This window comes from Arachis ipaensis, chromosome B03, assembly GCF_000816755.2.
Source record: "Arachis ipaensis cultivar K30076 chromosome B03, Araip1.1, whole genome shotgun sequence".
Taxonomy (NCBI): domain Eukaryota; kingdom Viridiplantae; phylum Streptophyta; class Magnoliopsida; order Fabales; family Fabaceae; genus Arachis; species Arachis ipaensis.
Window position 1 is genome coordinate 14,339,400 of NC_029787.2, and position 12,317 is coordinate 14,351,716.

Genomic DNA, 12,317 nt, shown 5'->3' on the forward strand with positions numbered 1-12,317 from the left:
ATATTTCTTTATATGTATATTTAAAATATAATAATTAATTGTTATTGACAATAAATTAATAAATAATATTAATACTCTCTACTTTTTCTTATTTAATTTATATGAAGAACTCATTTTAATATACAATACATTAAATAAAAATAAAAAGTTAACAGAGGAGGTGGAATCGGTGGAGCAAGTTGTGCGCATAGATAGGTACAAACCGAATCACATGCGAATTGCAAAATTGCAGCAGGAGCGGATCGGCCGCATCCGAAAACTCAAAATAAAATCAAAATGCTCTTGTTGCTTTCGTATTCATTGGATTTGACTCTTGTTCAACTGCAAACCCTGTTTCTATCTTTTATCTTTATCCTATCCTATTCTCCCTTGCTTTCACACTTCTCACACACATACTCTCTTTTTCCTCTCCTTCAATTCAATTTAATTCAACACATAATTGGAAAGTACTTATCCACCCCGACTCATCTCCAAACCTTTTACCTCTCAACGAATTTACAGCAGAATCAATACAAATACAAATACAAATACGAAAACAAATCATCCCACATTAACGCTTTCTGTTACTTTTTCTTTTTCTTTTTTTTCAGAGTCATATCCCATAATAATTGACCCCAAATCCAACAACAATGATCATAAATCACAAACATAACACAAGCTGTTACACATTTGCAGCAAAACAAAGAGAGCAACCGACACAACATAGTGAACTCTGAACATACATTAAACATTATTCTTTTTCTTTTCTTTTGCTTCAATGGTGGATAAGCCAATGAGCAATCACAGAACCCGTTTCCCTTTCTCCATCAACAAGCTCATCTTCTGGTCTCTCATCTCCCTCGCCGTCATCCTCTTCTTCTTCGTCGGATCTCCACCTTCCACCGCCACCACCACCACCTCCTCCTCCCACTCCCGCCGCTCCCTCCGCGGCGGTCCTCAGTGGCAAACCTCCGTCATTCGCTCTTCCACGCCGTCAAATCCCAAAGGTCTCCGCGTCCTAGTAACCGGCGCCGCCGGCTTCGTCGGCAGCCATGTCTCAGTGGCACTCAAGCGCCGCGGCGACGGCGTTGTCGGCATCGACAACTTCAACCGCTACTACGACCCATCGTTAAAACGTTCACGCGCCGATCTACTAACGCGTGAGGGCGTGTTCGTTGTGGAAGGCGATATCAACGATTCATCGCTCTTGAAATCGCTCTTCAAGCTCGTGAAGTTCACGCACGTGATGCACCTCGCGGCACAAGCCGGAGTTCGTTACGCCATGAAGAACCCTTCCTCTTACATCCACAGCAACATCGCAGGCTTCGTGAACCTTCTAGAAACTTGCAAGAGCGTGAACCCTCAACCCGCTATAGTCTGGGCTTCTTCAAGCTCCGTTTACGGCCTCAACTCGAAGGTTCCATTCTCCGAGAAAGATCGCACGGACCAACCCGCAAGCTTATACGCCGCAACGAAGAAAGCAGGTGAAGAAATCGCGCACACTTATAACCATATCTATGGACTTTCCATGACAGGCTTGAGATTCTTCACTGTTTATGGACCTTGGGGGAGGCCTGACATGGCGTATTTCTTCTTCACGAGGGACATTCTGAAGGGAAAACAGATTCAGATATTTGAAGGCGCAGAGCATAGATCGGTGGCGAGGGATTTTACTTACATTGATGATATTGTGAAGGGCTGTTTGGGGGCTTTGGATACTGCTGAGAAGAGCACTGGGAGTGGTGGCAAGAAGAGTGGGCCTGCGCAGTTGCGGATTTTTAATCTTGGAAATACTGCTCCGGTGCCGGTTGCGAAGCTGGTGAGTATTCTGGAGAAGTTGTTGAAGGTTCATGCCAAGAAGAAGGTTATGGCTATGCCTAGGAATGGGGATGTTCCTTTTACACATGCTGATATAAGTTTGGCCAAGAAAGAGATTGGGTATAAGCCTGGTACCGATTTGGAGAAGGGTTTGAACAAGTTTGTGACTTGGTATTTGGCTTATTATTCTAATGAATCTGGGAAGAAAGATAGGCTAAGTTCTTGGTGATGTCAATTTGAATCATTTTCTTTGGTAAATTTCAATTCAATTCAATTTGATTCAATTCATTTTTATTCCAATTAGGTCTCGGATATCATGTGTTTTATTATTGTTGTTGTTAAATTTAATTTTCCCACTCAATTGACTGAAATTTCATCAAGTGCCTGCACTATTTTGCAGGGGAATTCTACTTTTGTATTCATTTTTCGCTGTCTATAGTTGTACACTCACAATAATGTGGATTCAGTTCTATAGTTCTGTGCAGGTACTCTTAAACTTTTAATTATGCAAATTAGAGTTTTAGTCGTGAGGTTATGGTTCTAGGGAAGTCAATTATTGGGGAAATTTGGAAGTTATCATCTGGCCTTAATATGAAGTTGTCAATTCGTCAAAAGATACTATGAATATGGTGATTACAGTAATAGGCTGAATTACTATTTTATTTCCTAATTTTGTTTTAGAGGTGTTTAATAATATTTCTTTCGTAAAGAAAGTGTATTATCTATTATTACCATTTTACTTATTAATGTCTCGTGTGCTTCTCCTTAACTGTTGCTTTTGTTTTGTGTAATTATTAACCTTATAGTTGTATAACCAAGTTGGATTGATCTAATCCACTTAAGCAAGTATTAGATATTTGAATCCGCCTTGTGCATTATACTATGGTAAACCCAAAAAAACCTTATAGTTGTTAATATAGTTTTATACGAGACATTTTTGTTGAATATTATCTTCAAAATTCTGACGCAATTTTGTATTCTTCGGGTCGCAATCGGCAAGAGCTGATTGCTTACTTTCTAAACATCAATGGCATGCTGGAGTTGAATGAATCAAATTGTTTTCTTTCATTTATTTTTTTCACTTTGTTTAATGAACCAACAGGAACAGGAATACATTAGTAATTTACTTCTCCCATTCTATTTTTGTTTCGTTTGCTTTTTGTGTAGATATCATATCATATCCCTTGGATATCTCATTGCAACATTGTATTCTGTGAGAATTTGATATGTTTAAAAATAGTAAAATGCAGGTTCTCTTTCTGTTAGGCTCATCTCTGACCAACCTTTTTACCTGACATGAAATCAAAGTTTATACAAGCACGTATGTGAGAACAGAATTAGCAGTCTAAAATGGGGAGAATTCTGATTTGCATGCGTCCACATTTCACAGACCACAGATTGAGACCCAAAGAATGGTTAGGCTTGTGTCATTAAATGGGGACAAGAAACAAGAATCATATCTCGATCTAGATTTTTTTTTTAATTTTTTGTGTTTTTGACTTTTCCTCATTCTGGTTTAGATGCCATTCTTTGGATGCTGGAGCTCACATGATGCAACTACTTTCTGCTTCATGCTGAGTTGGATTCATATGCATAATGCATATTACTCGTTTTCACATGTTTCATATTTTGGATTAAAAAGAACAAGGAGTAAAAATAATGAATTCATATGGTTATTTTAAAAGTGATCTTACTGAAAATAAAATTAGGTAAACGAAAGTTAAGAAATATTTTCTGGAATGTTGGTCAATTTTTGCATAATTTAATTGCAACCTATGTTGAGGACTACATTACAATTAGTAAGTTGTATGGGGTTAAACATTCTACCCCATTTTTTTTGGTTCTCAACTTTCTAGATTGTACATATTGGAAGTAAAAAAGCAGCATAGATTGTGAGTGTCTCAGGAAGCCAACAAAAAAACAAGTGAGGTTTAATGTTACAAGCAAGAGAAAGAGACTCCATCAGCATTCTTGCTGCAGGAAGATCCTTAATTAGGGCTATGTGATTAATAATTATATTAGTTGTGTACGATGAAGACATTAATATAAAGAGGATACATTCAAAATTTAAAGTACAGAAAAGTAGTAACAATATAATTATAAATTTAATATATAGTTTTATCTTTCTAGCTCCATATTCACAGCATAAGCTCTGTTTCTCCGAGGCTTCATAGTCATAAGGAAAAAAAGGAAAAACATCCTCTAAAATGACAATATTAGTAAAGTAGTAAAGTAATACTTTAATCACCTTTAAATTTGTAATATTTATTATTTGTGAATTCCACTATCTTAATCCAATGGTGATTAATAGTGTACTTTTTTCTCTAAATCTCTAAAATAACTTTAGAGGAGTTCCTTTTCTTCCTATATCAAGTCATTTTGAGGTGGCTATATTGTCTTTGATTTTAAATTTTTCTATCATACAGTCTTTTTTTTTTAACGAGATAACAATTATATTAATTTTCCAATTTCATTTGATGATCTAATTGATCATTCAATTTTAAAATTGATAAAGAAGGTGCTTTAGTTTTAAATGATGAATAAACCAATTTGAATTGGTAGAGTGGTTAGCTCACTAGTGTAATCTTGCGTTAACACAGGTCAATCGGAAAGAGTCACACCCAAAGAGTATAACGTGGACAGTCTAACTTGATAATCGTATTAGTAGTTGATTTCACCTCAGAAAAAGAGAATGAGAAAAATTTTACTGGTGAAAAAACTTCACCAACTGAATCAAGTTTCAGTGATGATAACATCTATACCATGGCCTGACCTGGTCCCTAAGTTACACCAGTAATGTTCATATTTCAATCAGTACAAATGTTCATGTCAAAGTAGTCATCTCCTATCCTGTTTAGATAAAGATTACGAATAAGAAAAAATTTTCAATAGACACAAATTTAACGTATTATTCTTGAAAACAATAAAAAAAAAGGGTTAGTAGAATCTATGAATAGTAACCATCGTCGTTTGAGTAAAATTTGCAGGAGTCACTTTCATCAATAATATTATTTACACACTAAAATCAATTATCATATATTTATATATAGATATATGTGTAATTTAATTTATTTATAATATATATTTTATATTCTGATGTATATTTTATTTTAATAATTAATTTTAGTGTATACCTAACGTAATTCTAATTTTGTTGTGTGTCAGCTATGGCTTGGAATCTGGAGACTCTGCATGCTGATTTCGATGCCTCCTATGGCAGTAATTTTAGTGGTGGATTCTGAATTAGAATGTTCCTTGAGGAACAAAGAAAACCACTTGGTTCTGTATGATGCTCTGCCCAAGCTTCCTTGCTATTTAGTGCCACAGTATTTCCTTCAATCTTATATATAAAATATTATTAGAAAATATCTGTGAAAGTTTTATCATGATTTCATTATTTAGAGAATTTTTCTTTTACTTATATACTTCATAACTTGACCTTGATGTAGCATTTAAAGGAGCTGAAATCCTTACCAAGGTACATGAACTAATTGTTAATATTTTTGTTCTGAGTCAAGTGATGTTTAATAGGATTTTCTTTTTTCCCTTTTAAGTTTTTACTGCGGGTTTCAGGGCAGGTTCAGCTATTCTTCGTTTTCTAGTTACAGAATAGAGTAATTATGGGTAGTAAAAAATTTCCAGACCGAAACATTCATTCCTAACAAAAAATTATTAGATTTTACTTTTTACTTTTCCAGTTGTTGTATCGTAAGATAAATAGGTCACTTCATTCGTTTTCATCCATTAACGGGGATCCAATATATGGTCGTTAAGTAGTTAACGTATTCGTCACGATGTAACATTTCAAGCCAGCAAAAAATAAGTCTATACCTAAAGTTGAAAAAAGAAAAAAGATGTTAGAAAATAAATTATTTTTATAATTAATTTCAGTAAAGTTTTTTTAGTGTATTTTTTTAATTTTTTTAATTGATTTTTATTATGTCAATAAAATATTATATCAATTTGGTTAGGGTTGATTATCAAAAATTAAAAAATTTGGTCGGTGAGAAAAACCAGGAATGAAAAGTTAATCAATTGAAAAAAAATGTGAGGTCACTGAAGAGTAAATAAAACAGAAAAAGAACGGTTGTGTGGCCGACATAAGATGTAGAAGAAACAAAATAGTCACACAATTAATTCAGTTTGGATATTCAGACTTAAAACGTACAAATTTGAGCGTAGTAGAATGTATTGTCCTCCAAAATTTACTGAAAAGAAAGTTATTTACAGTCAATTAATGGCCATGAACATTTCTCGTGGTACTCCGATAAAATAAAGTAAAAATTCAAAAGTACAAATTTTCTTTCTATTATCTTCTCTACTTCTCTTCTTTTTTCTATTTTTTTCTGTTTTTCTTACTCTATAATTTATAATTTATATTGGTAACTACTCTAATAAAGATGTAAAAAATATCTTCTCATGATGATCTTCGTTTAAAAATTATGACTTATGTATTTTGCCATTGTTTAATCAATTTTTAGCAAATCGAAAGTGGTTCGAGAGTAAAACCTACTTCTCTTGCGAGTACCAGTTTCAGAAAATGCAATAAAAAATCCCTTCGATTGGATAATATAATAAAAGAAAATCTGAAAGAAAAGAAAAGTAAACTTGAAAATAAATTGACTGAAATTGAACTAAATGATATTGAACTTAAATAAAAGCGATAATTTGCCTTTAACAAGATCGATGGACTTTTGAAATCGAAAACAAAGTACTGAATCTTAAAAGAGAACCGGAAAAGTAAATATTGCTCGAAAAGTAAATTTGCATGAAAATAAATGTTACAAAAAAATTAAAAGAAATTTAAAAGACAGTGGGAGGATCCCTATAGAAAAGAAAGCTCTTGACAGACTCAGAAATTCGCTGGAGATGTGAGTGCGTAAGGGTATTTTCTGGTAAGAAATTTCAACCTTTTTTCCTTCGATCTTTCACCTATTTATAGAAGTCTTCGACCAATCAGATTTGAATGTAACTCCCACGTACATTAATCTTTGAGTAACTGTTCCCGCTCTTTTTGTACAACGTGGGTAACCGCCAACAATCAGTTTCAAATGTTCCTTTCCTTTGATCAGGTTTATCGATTGACTTCTATCTCTTCTCTTCGACGAATTCTTCTCGATAAGGATTACATTCTTCGAAAGAATATTTACTGTACCTCAACTTTGGAAGCCCCTACGTGTCTCAACTTCATTAGAAAAATCACTTCTAACACAAGAAAAACTTTCAACAGAAGTAAAACTATTTAAATAATTGTCTAAGTTACCTAGATAATTCAAAATAACTTGTTTTTCAGCCATGACAAGACACTTTCGAATTATTAAACACCAAGAACTAATTACTCCCAACTAGTAGGAAGATCGAGCTTCAGTTGTTGAAGCTTCACATTCAGACCCTCTGAAGTAAGAAAACAACCCTCATAATTGTAGGAATTGAGCACCCTATCGACATTAAGCGGTTTTAGTTTTTCATTGTAAACCTTGAAATCAACATGTAGCTGTTCCACATATAAGCTCGAGTCCACTTTGATCACTTCAGGTTTTCTTTCATCAGTCCAAAGAAAGATACTTTGATGCACAGTCGAAGGTATAACTCCAACACCGTGAATCCAATCTCTTTCCAATAGAGAATTATAACTAACTCTCGAAGACATTACCATAAAAACAATGTTCTGATTTGAGGATCCCACTTGCACTTGAAGAGTTACTAGCCCCTTTACAGAAGTTGATACACCGCTATAATCAGTGACTGAAATATTAGTAGGGACCAAATCATCAACATGTTTTTTCACTTTTGTCAACATCTTTTTTGATAACAGACTGATTGTTGCCCCTCCATCAACCAGGACTTTGTTGACATATATACTACTCATATAAGCAGTAACATGTAACGGACGAAGATAGAATTTTTGTTTCTCTGTTGGCCTTTGAAAATATCCCATCTCATCTTCAATTCGAATGAAGGCAAAGACCTCTTCATCCTCCATATTATAATCCTCACTTGGATTTTCTTCATAGTCTCCCAAATATTCAGTAGGAATAATTGAAATAGTACTTACCATCTCTTCATCACCTTTCTCAAAATACTCCTCATCTAAGTTGACATCTTTCTCTTTGTCATCAATCGGGGCCACAACCACAGCTTTTCCCTTTTCAATTTTAGCCAGTGACGGAATTCCTTTAGGAACCGTCTCTCCATCAGAAGGAAAAATAACTCGAGAATGAACAGAAGGAGTTGTCCCCTTATTCTTATTATTCGATGGCTCTCTTTGCCCCATTTGACGTCCACTTCTCCCTCCTCGGTTTTTCCTGGCTCTTCTTTGAGGATACGGATAACGGCCATGATAAAAACCTCGATGACCTCTCTAAGGAAAATGCCTATATTGTGCATCTCGATTGTGAAACTCCTGACAATTTCGAATCCATTGCACACTCAAAGCCTGAGAACGATTAATCAGAGGAGGAAAGTTCCTTTGAGGGGCTCCAGAACTTTGTTCCTCTTGCCTTCGAGGAGGTTGCTTTTGCCGAACTTGCTCTTCCTTATGAGCTAACTCCTTTTTCATTCTTTCTTTTTTAAATATTGCCGCAGCATCAGCATCAAACATAACATTACATCGAAGACATAAAGATACGTCTCGATCCTTTAACTTTTGTTGCATCAAGAATTCCAGCAACCCTTCGCCACACCAGGATATACTACTCGAGCATTAGATTCGAAGTCCCCCAAAGCAGTATCAAACTCATAGGAAAAACTAACCATATTAACCCCTAGAGAGGGCTCTGCAAAATTCGTGACAGCATCAAAAGGATCAAAATCAACCTTCATATCCTTTTTTCCATCATCAAACTTTAACCTCCCTTCCATGATCGCTTCTTGAATCAAGTCCCTGAAACGAACACAATTATTAGTTGAATGGCTTGTTGCTTGATGAAACTTGCAATAGGGTTTTTCCTTTAAATCTTTTGTCGAAAGTAATATTTTGCCCTCATACAAAATCAACTGTTTATCTTTAAGCAACACATTAAATATATGATCGAATTTTGAAATATCAAAACTATTTTTCTTTCCACTCTTATGTTTTTTATCATTAGATCTATCAACATTTGCTTTTTTCTTAAGCAAAGAACATACATAAGGTAGTCCTTTCTTTAATTCAGCCAAATCAACTTCAGGAAATTTGATATTAGATTTCTCACTTGAGGATTCCATTTCGACATATGAAATCTTTTCCTTTCAAGAGAAAACTCGACTTTTCAACCTCTTTTTATTTTTTAATTTCCCCATTTCCTTCTGGAGAATTTCTACCTGACTTACTCTTTCTTTCAGATGAGCCAAATCAGGAATATGAATATTAAGCAATTTTCGATGCATATAAAAGTCTAGGCCCATGATGGCTATTTTAACTACTTCACTTTCAGAAAGAGATATATAACATCGACTTCGAGCATTTTAAAACGGATCATGAAGTCATCAATCGATTCTCCATCTTCAGGCTTTAAAGCCACCAAGTGAGTTATAGCCACATTCAACTCTCCTCTAAAGAATTGGGCATGAAAAGCACTCTTTAGTTGTGCCCAAGTTCCAATCGAATTAAGCCGAAGATTAGAAAACTAAGTGAATGCATTCTTTGTCAAATAAGAAGGAGAAAACTTCATCTTTAATTTTTCATCATTCGCTAAGTTTTCTAACTCGACTATATACTGGGCAATATGCTCAGTAATCGATTCACCAACTTCTCCTGCATACTTTGTTACTATCTTATGATTTTTTACTCCCCTAGGTACCTCTGCCGCTTGTACAGCAGCAAGAAAAGCAGAAATAAAATATAGTTGATTCATAAAATCCACATTGAATCCAACCCTACTAAGTACATCCTCCACAATTCTAGTCACCTGGTATCTCTCACTACGCTGATTAATTCTCATTCGAGCCAATACATTATCTGCATTTTGGTCTCGATGAACAATTCGGAGATTATCTCTCTCAAAATACATTTTATTTTCCACGTTTCTAAGCCTTTCATCTTCTTGATTCATTTGCAAATTTTGATCTCCTTCATCATAATCAACAATTCAAGCAATTCTCTCCACTTGCCTAGCAAGATGCTCGAATTTTATTTCATGATCAGCCATCATAGAGTTCAAAATTATAGTCATTTGCTGGGTCAATAAATTGACCAAATCATAATGACTTTCATCGATATGTTTTCAAAAAGAAGCCATCAAATTAGAAGCATTCAATGTGGAACCCAATTGATAATCTCGGAAAAACTCAAAATACAATAGATGCATTGGATTACCACCAAAATTTGAGGAATTTCCAAATCTTGGAGCGGCATAACCAGGTGGAGTGTAACCTGGAGGAAGGCCATATGGAGGCCAACCAACAGTTATTGGCAGTTGTGTTACAGCAATCCGCGGACGTAAATTTCGTCCACTGCTCTCCACTGGAGGATTAGTAACTGTTACATTCTCCCTAATTGTACTATTTTCCACATGCGATGGCGTTTCTGTCAAAATCGGTGCAACCACAGCAACATTATCGCTTGCAAATGATTCTAAATTAGTATTAGAAACTTATTCTGCCATTCGAATAATCTTGCCACTTCTAAGTTGCATGCACTAGATCATTTCAGAACACTTTCTAACACACTTAATTTTTAAAACTGTCCCACTGGATGTACCAATTTATTTTATCAATTTTTAACAAATCGAAAGTGGTTTGATATCTAATGATCTAGAAGCAAAACATACTCTTCTTGCGAGTACTAATTTTCAGAAAGTGCATAAAAAAAATTTCTTCGATTGGACAAAATAATAAAAGAAAATCTAAAAGAAAAGCAGAATAAACTTGAAAATAAATTGACTGAAATTGAACTAAATGGCATTGAACTTAAATAAAAGTAGTAATTTGCCTTCAATAAGATCGAAGGACTTTTGAAATCGAAAACAAAGTACTGAATCTTAAAAGAGAACAGGAAAAGTAAATGTTGCTCGAAAAGTAAATTTGCATGAAAATAAAGGTTACAAAAAATTAAAAAGAAAGTGGAAGGAACCCTACAGAGAGGAAAGCTCTTGGCAGACTCAGAAATTCGCAGGGGATGTGAGTGTGCGAGAATATTTTCTGGTAAGAAATTCCAACCTTTCTTCCCTCGATCTTCCACCTATTTATAGAAGTCTTCGACCAATCAGATTTGAATCTAACTCCCATGTGCATTAATCTTTTAGTAATCATTCCCGCTCTTTTTGTACAACGTGGGTAATCGCCAACAATCAGCTCCAAATGTTCCTTTCCTTTAATCAGGTTTATCGATTGACTTCTACCTCTTTTCTTCGACGAATTCTTCTCGATAAGGATTACATTCTTCGAAAGAATATTTACTGTACCTCGACTTTGGTGTCTTCGAAAATATATTTTTTCTGGCCAACAACCACACTTTAAATAAAGGTAACACTTTTATAACATATGAAAATCAAGCTCTAAAATCTATCATCCAATGGTCAAAATGAAGTATATTTATATGAAGACAATTATAAAATCTTCATTGGAGTATCTATGTTTTTATAAGGTTTAATTACTTTGTTGGTCCTTACAGTTTCGCGAAATTTTCAATTAGGTCCCTATACTTTTTTTCCTTTTAATTGAGTCCTTGCACCAAATTTTTTTTTTTAATACATAAAAAAAATATATAATTATTATTATATACATATTTTTTAATTTTATTTTTTATTTAATTTTAAATTTTTTTCAGGATAATCCACCTAAACAAATAAAATGGAATCCAATATTACATGAATGTCCCAAAACCAAACATGTTACACACCTGTCCAATTATAGTGTTTATTCTATGTAAATCAAAACCACTAAGCCCGATTTAAGGATTTCAATGTAAATCGAATTGAATATATTCGATTTAGGGTAAATCAAATTCAATAGCTTCGATTTAATAGTAAGCTAGAGTTTGTGAGGTAATTCGAAACCAATTATTTCGATTTACTTCAATGTATAAGCTCCAAAGAAATTGAATTTAATAGCTTCGATTTTACTAATACACTAATGCAATTTTATAAATCAAATTTAGCTAATTCGATTTACCAAGGAATATAAGCTATATAAATAAGAGCAGAATGTTAAAGCTTCATTAGAGTGGCTGTCATAATGGTTAGTGAGGATAGTTTTTTAGTTCTTGTGCATTACAGATGGACGATTAAGAAAAAAATGCGAGAGGGAATAAAATTTACTAATAAAGATCTATTGAGTGTTTTTATTAAACCTTCTACAAGTTTTGTTGAGTTTCAAAATAGTATAATCCAAAAACTGGGATTGTATGGCATGAAACGGATGGATAAGATGTTTTATAGAATTCTGATTTCTGTTGTACGAGGTGGTGTGAAGTACGACTCCTTTGTGATAGACAATGACGAAAATTTACAAGTTTTATTTCACTATCGTCATCAGTTTTCCAAGATAAGGACTCATGAGCTATTATCAAGTTTGGAGATGTGGTCTGTAGTTTGTAACGA

General features: G+C 34.1%; 1 protein-coding gene across 3 annotated transcripts; it reads left to right on the forward strand.

Annotated features, from left to right (window-relative positions):
• On the forward strand, positions 240-3,441 carry LOC107629739 (UDP-glucuronate 4-epimerase 2). 3 transcript variants are annotated; one of them, XR_001618026.2, is made up of 3 exons: positions 240-2,050; positions 2,198-2,282; positions 3,038-3,441. XR_001618026.2 is itself a non-coding variant. In XM_016332621.2 (2 exons), the coding sequence occupies exon 1, from the start codon at positions 758-760 to the stop codon at positions 2,024-2,026; it is 1,269 nt and encodes a 422-aa protein (XP_016188107.1). In that variant the 5' UTR covers positions 240-757; the 3' UTR covers positions 2,027-2,050; positions 2,198-2,630. The 3 variants fall into 3 exon arrangements, 1 of the variants encoding a protein (XP_016188107.1); XR_001618027.2 differs by having other exon boundaries at positions 3,048-3,441; XM_016332621.2 differs by lacking the exon at positions 3,038-3,441 and having other exon boundaries at positions 2,198-2,630.

Coding starts and splice junctions, on each gene's coding strand:
- LOC107629739 (XM_016332621.2), top strand. CDS start 758: ATGGTGGATAAGCCAATGAGCAATCACAGAACCCGTTTCCCTTTCTCC.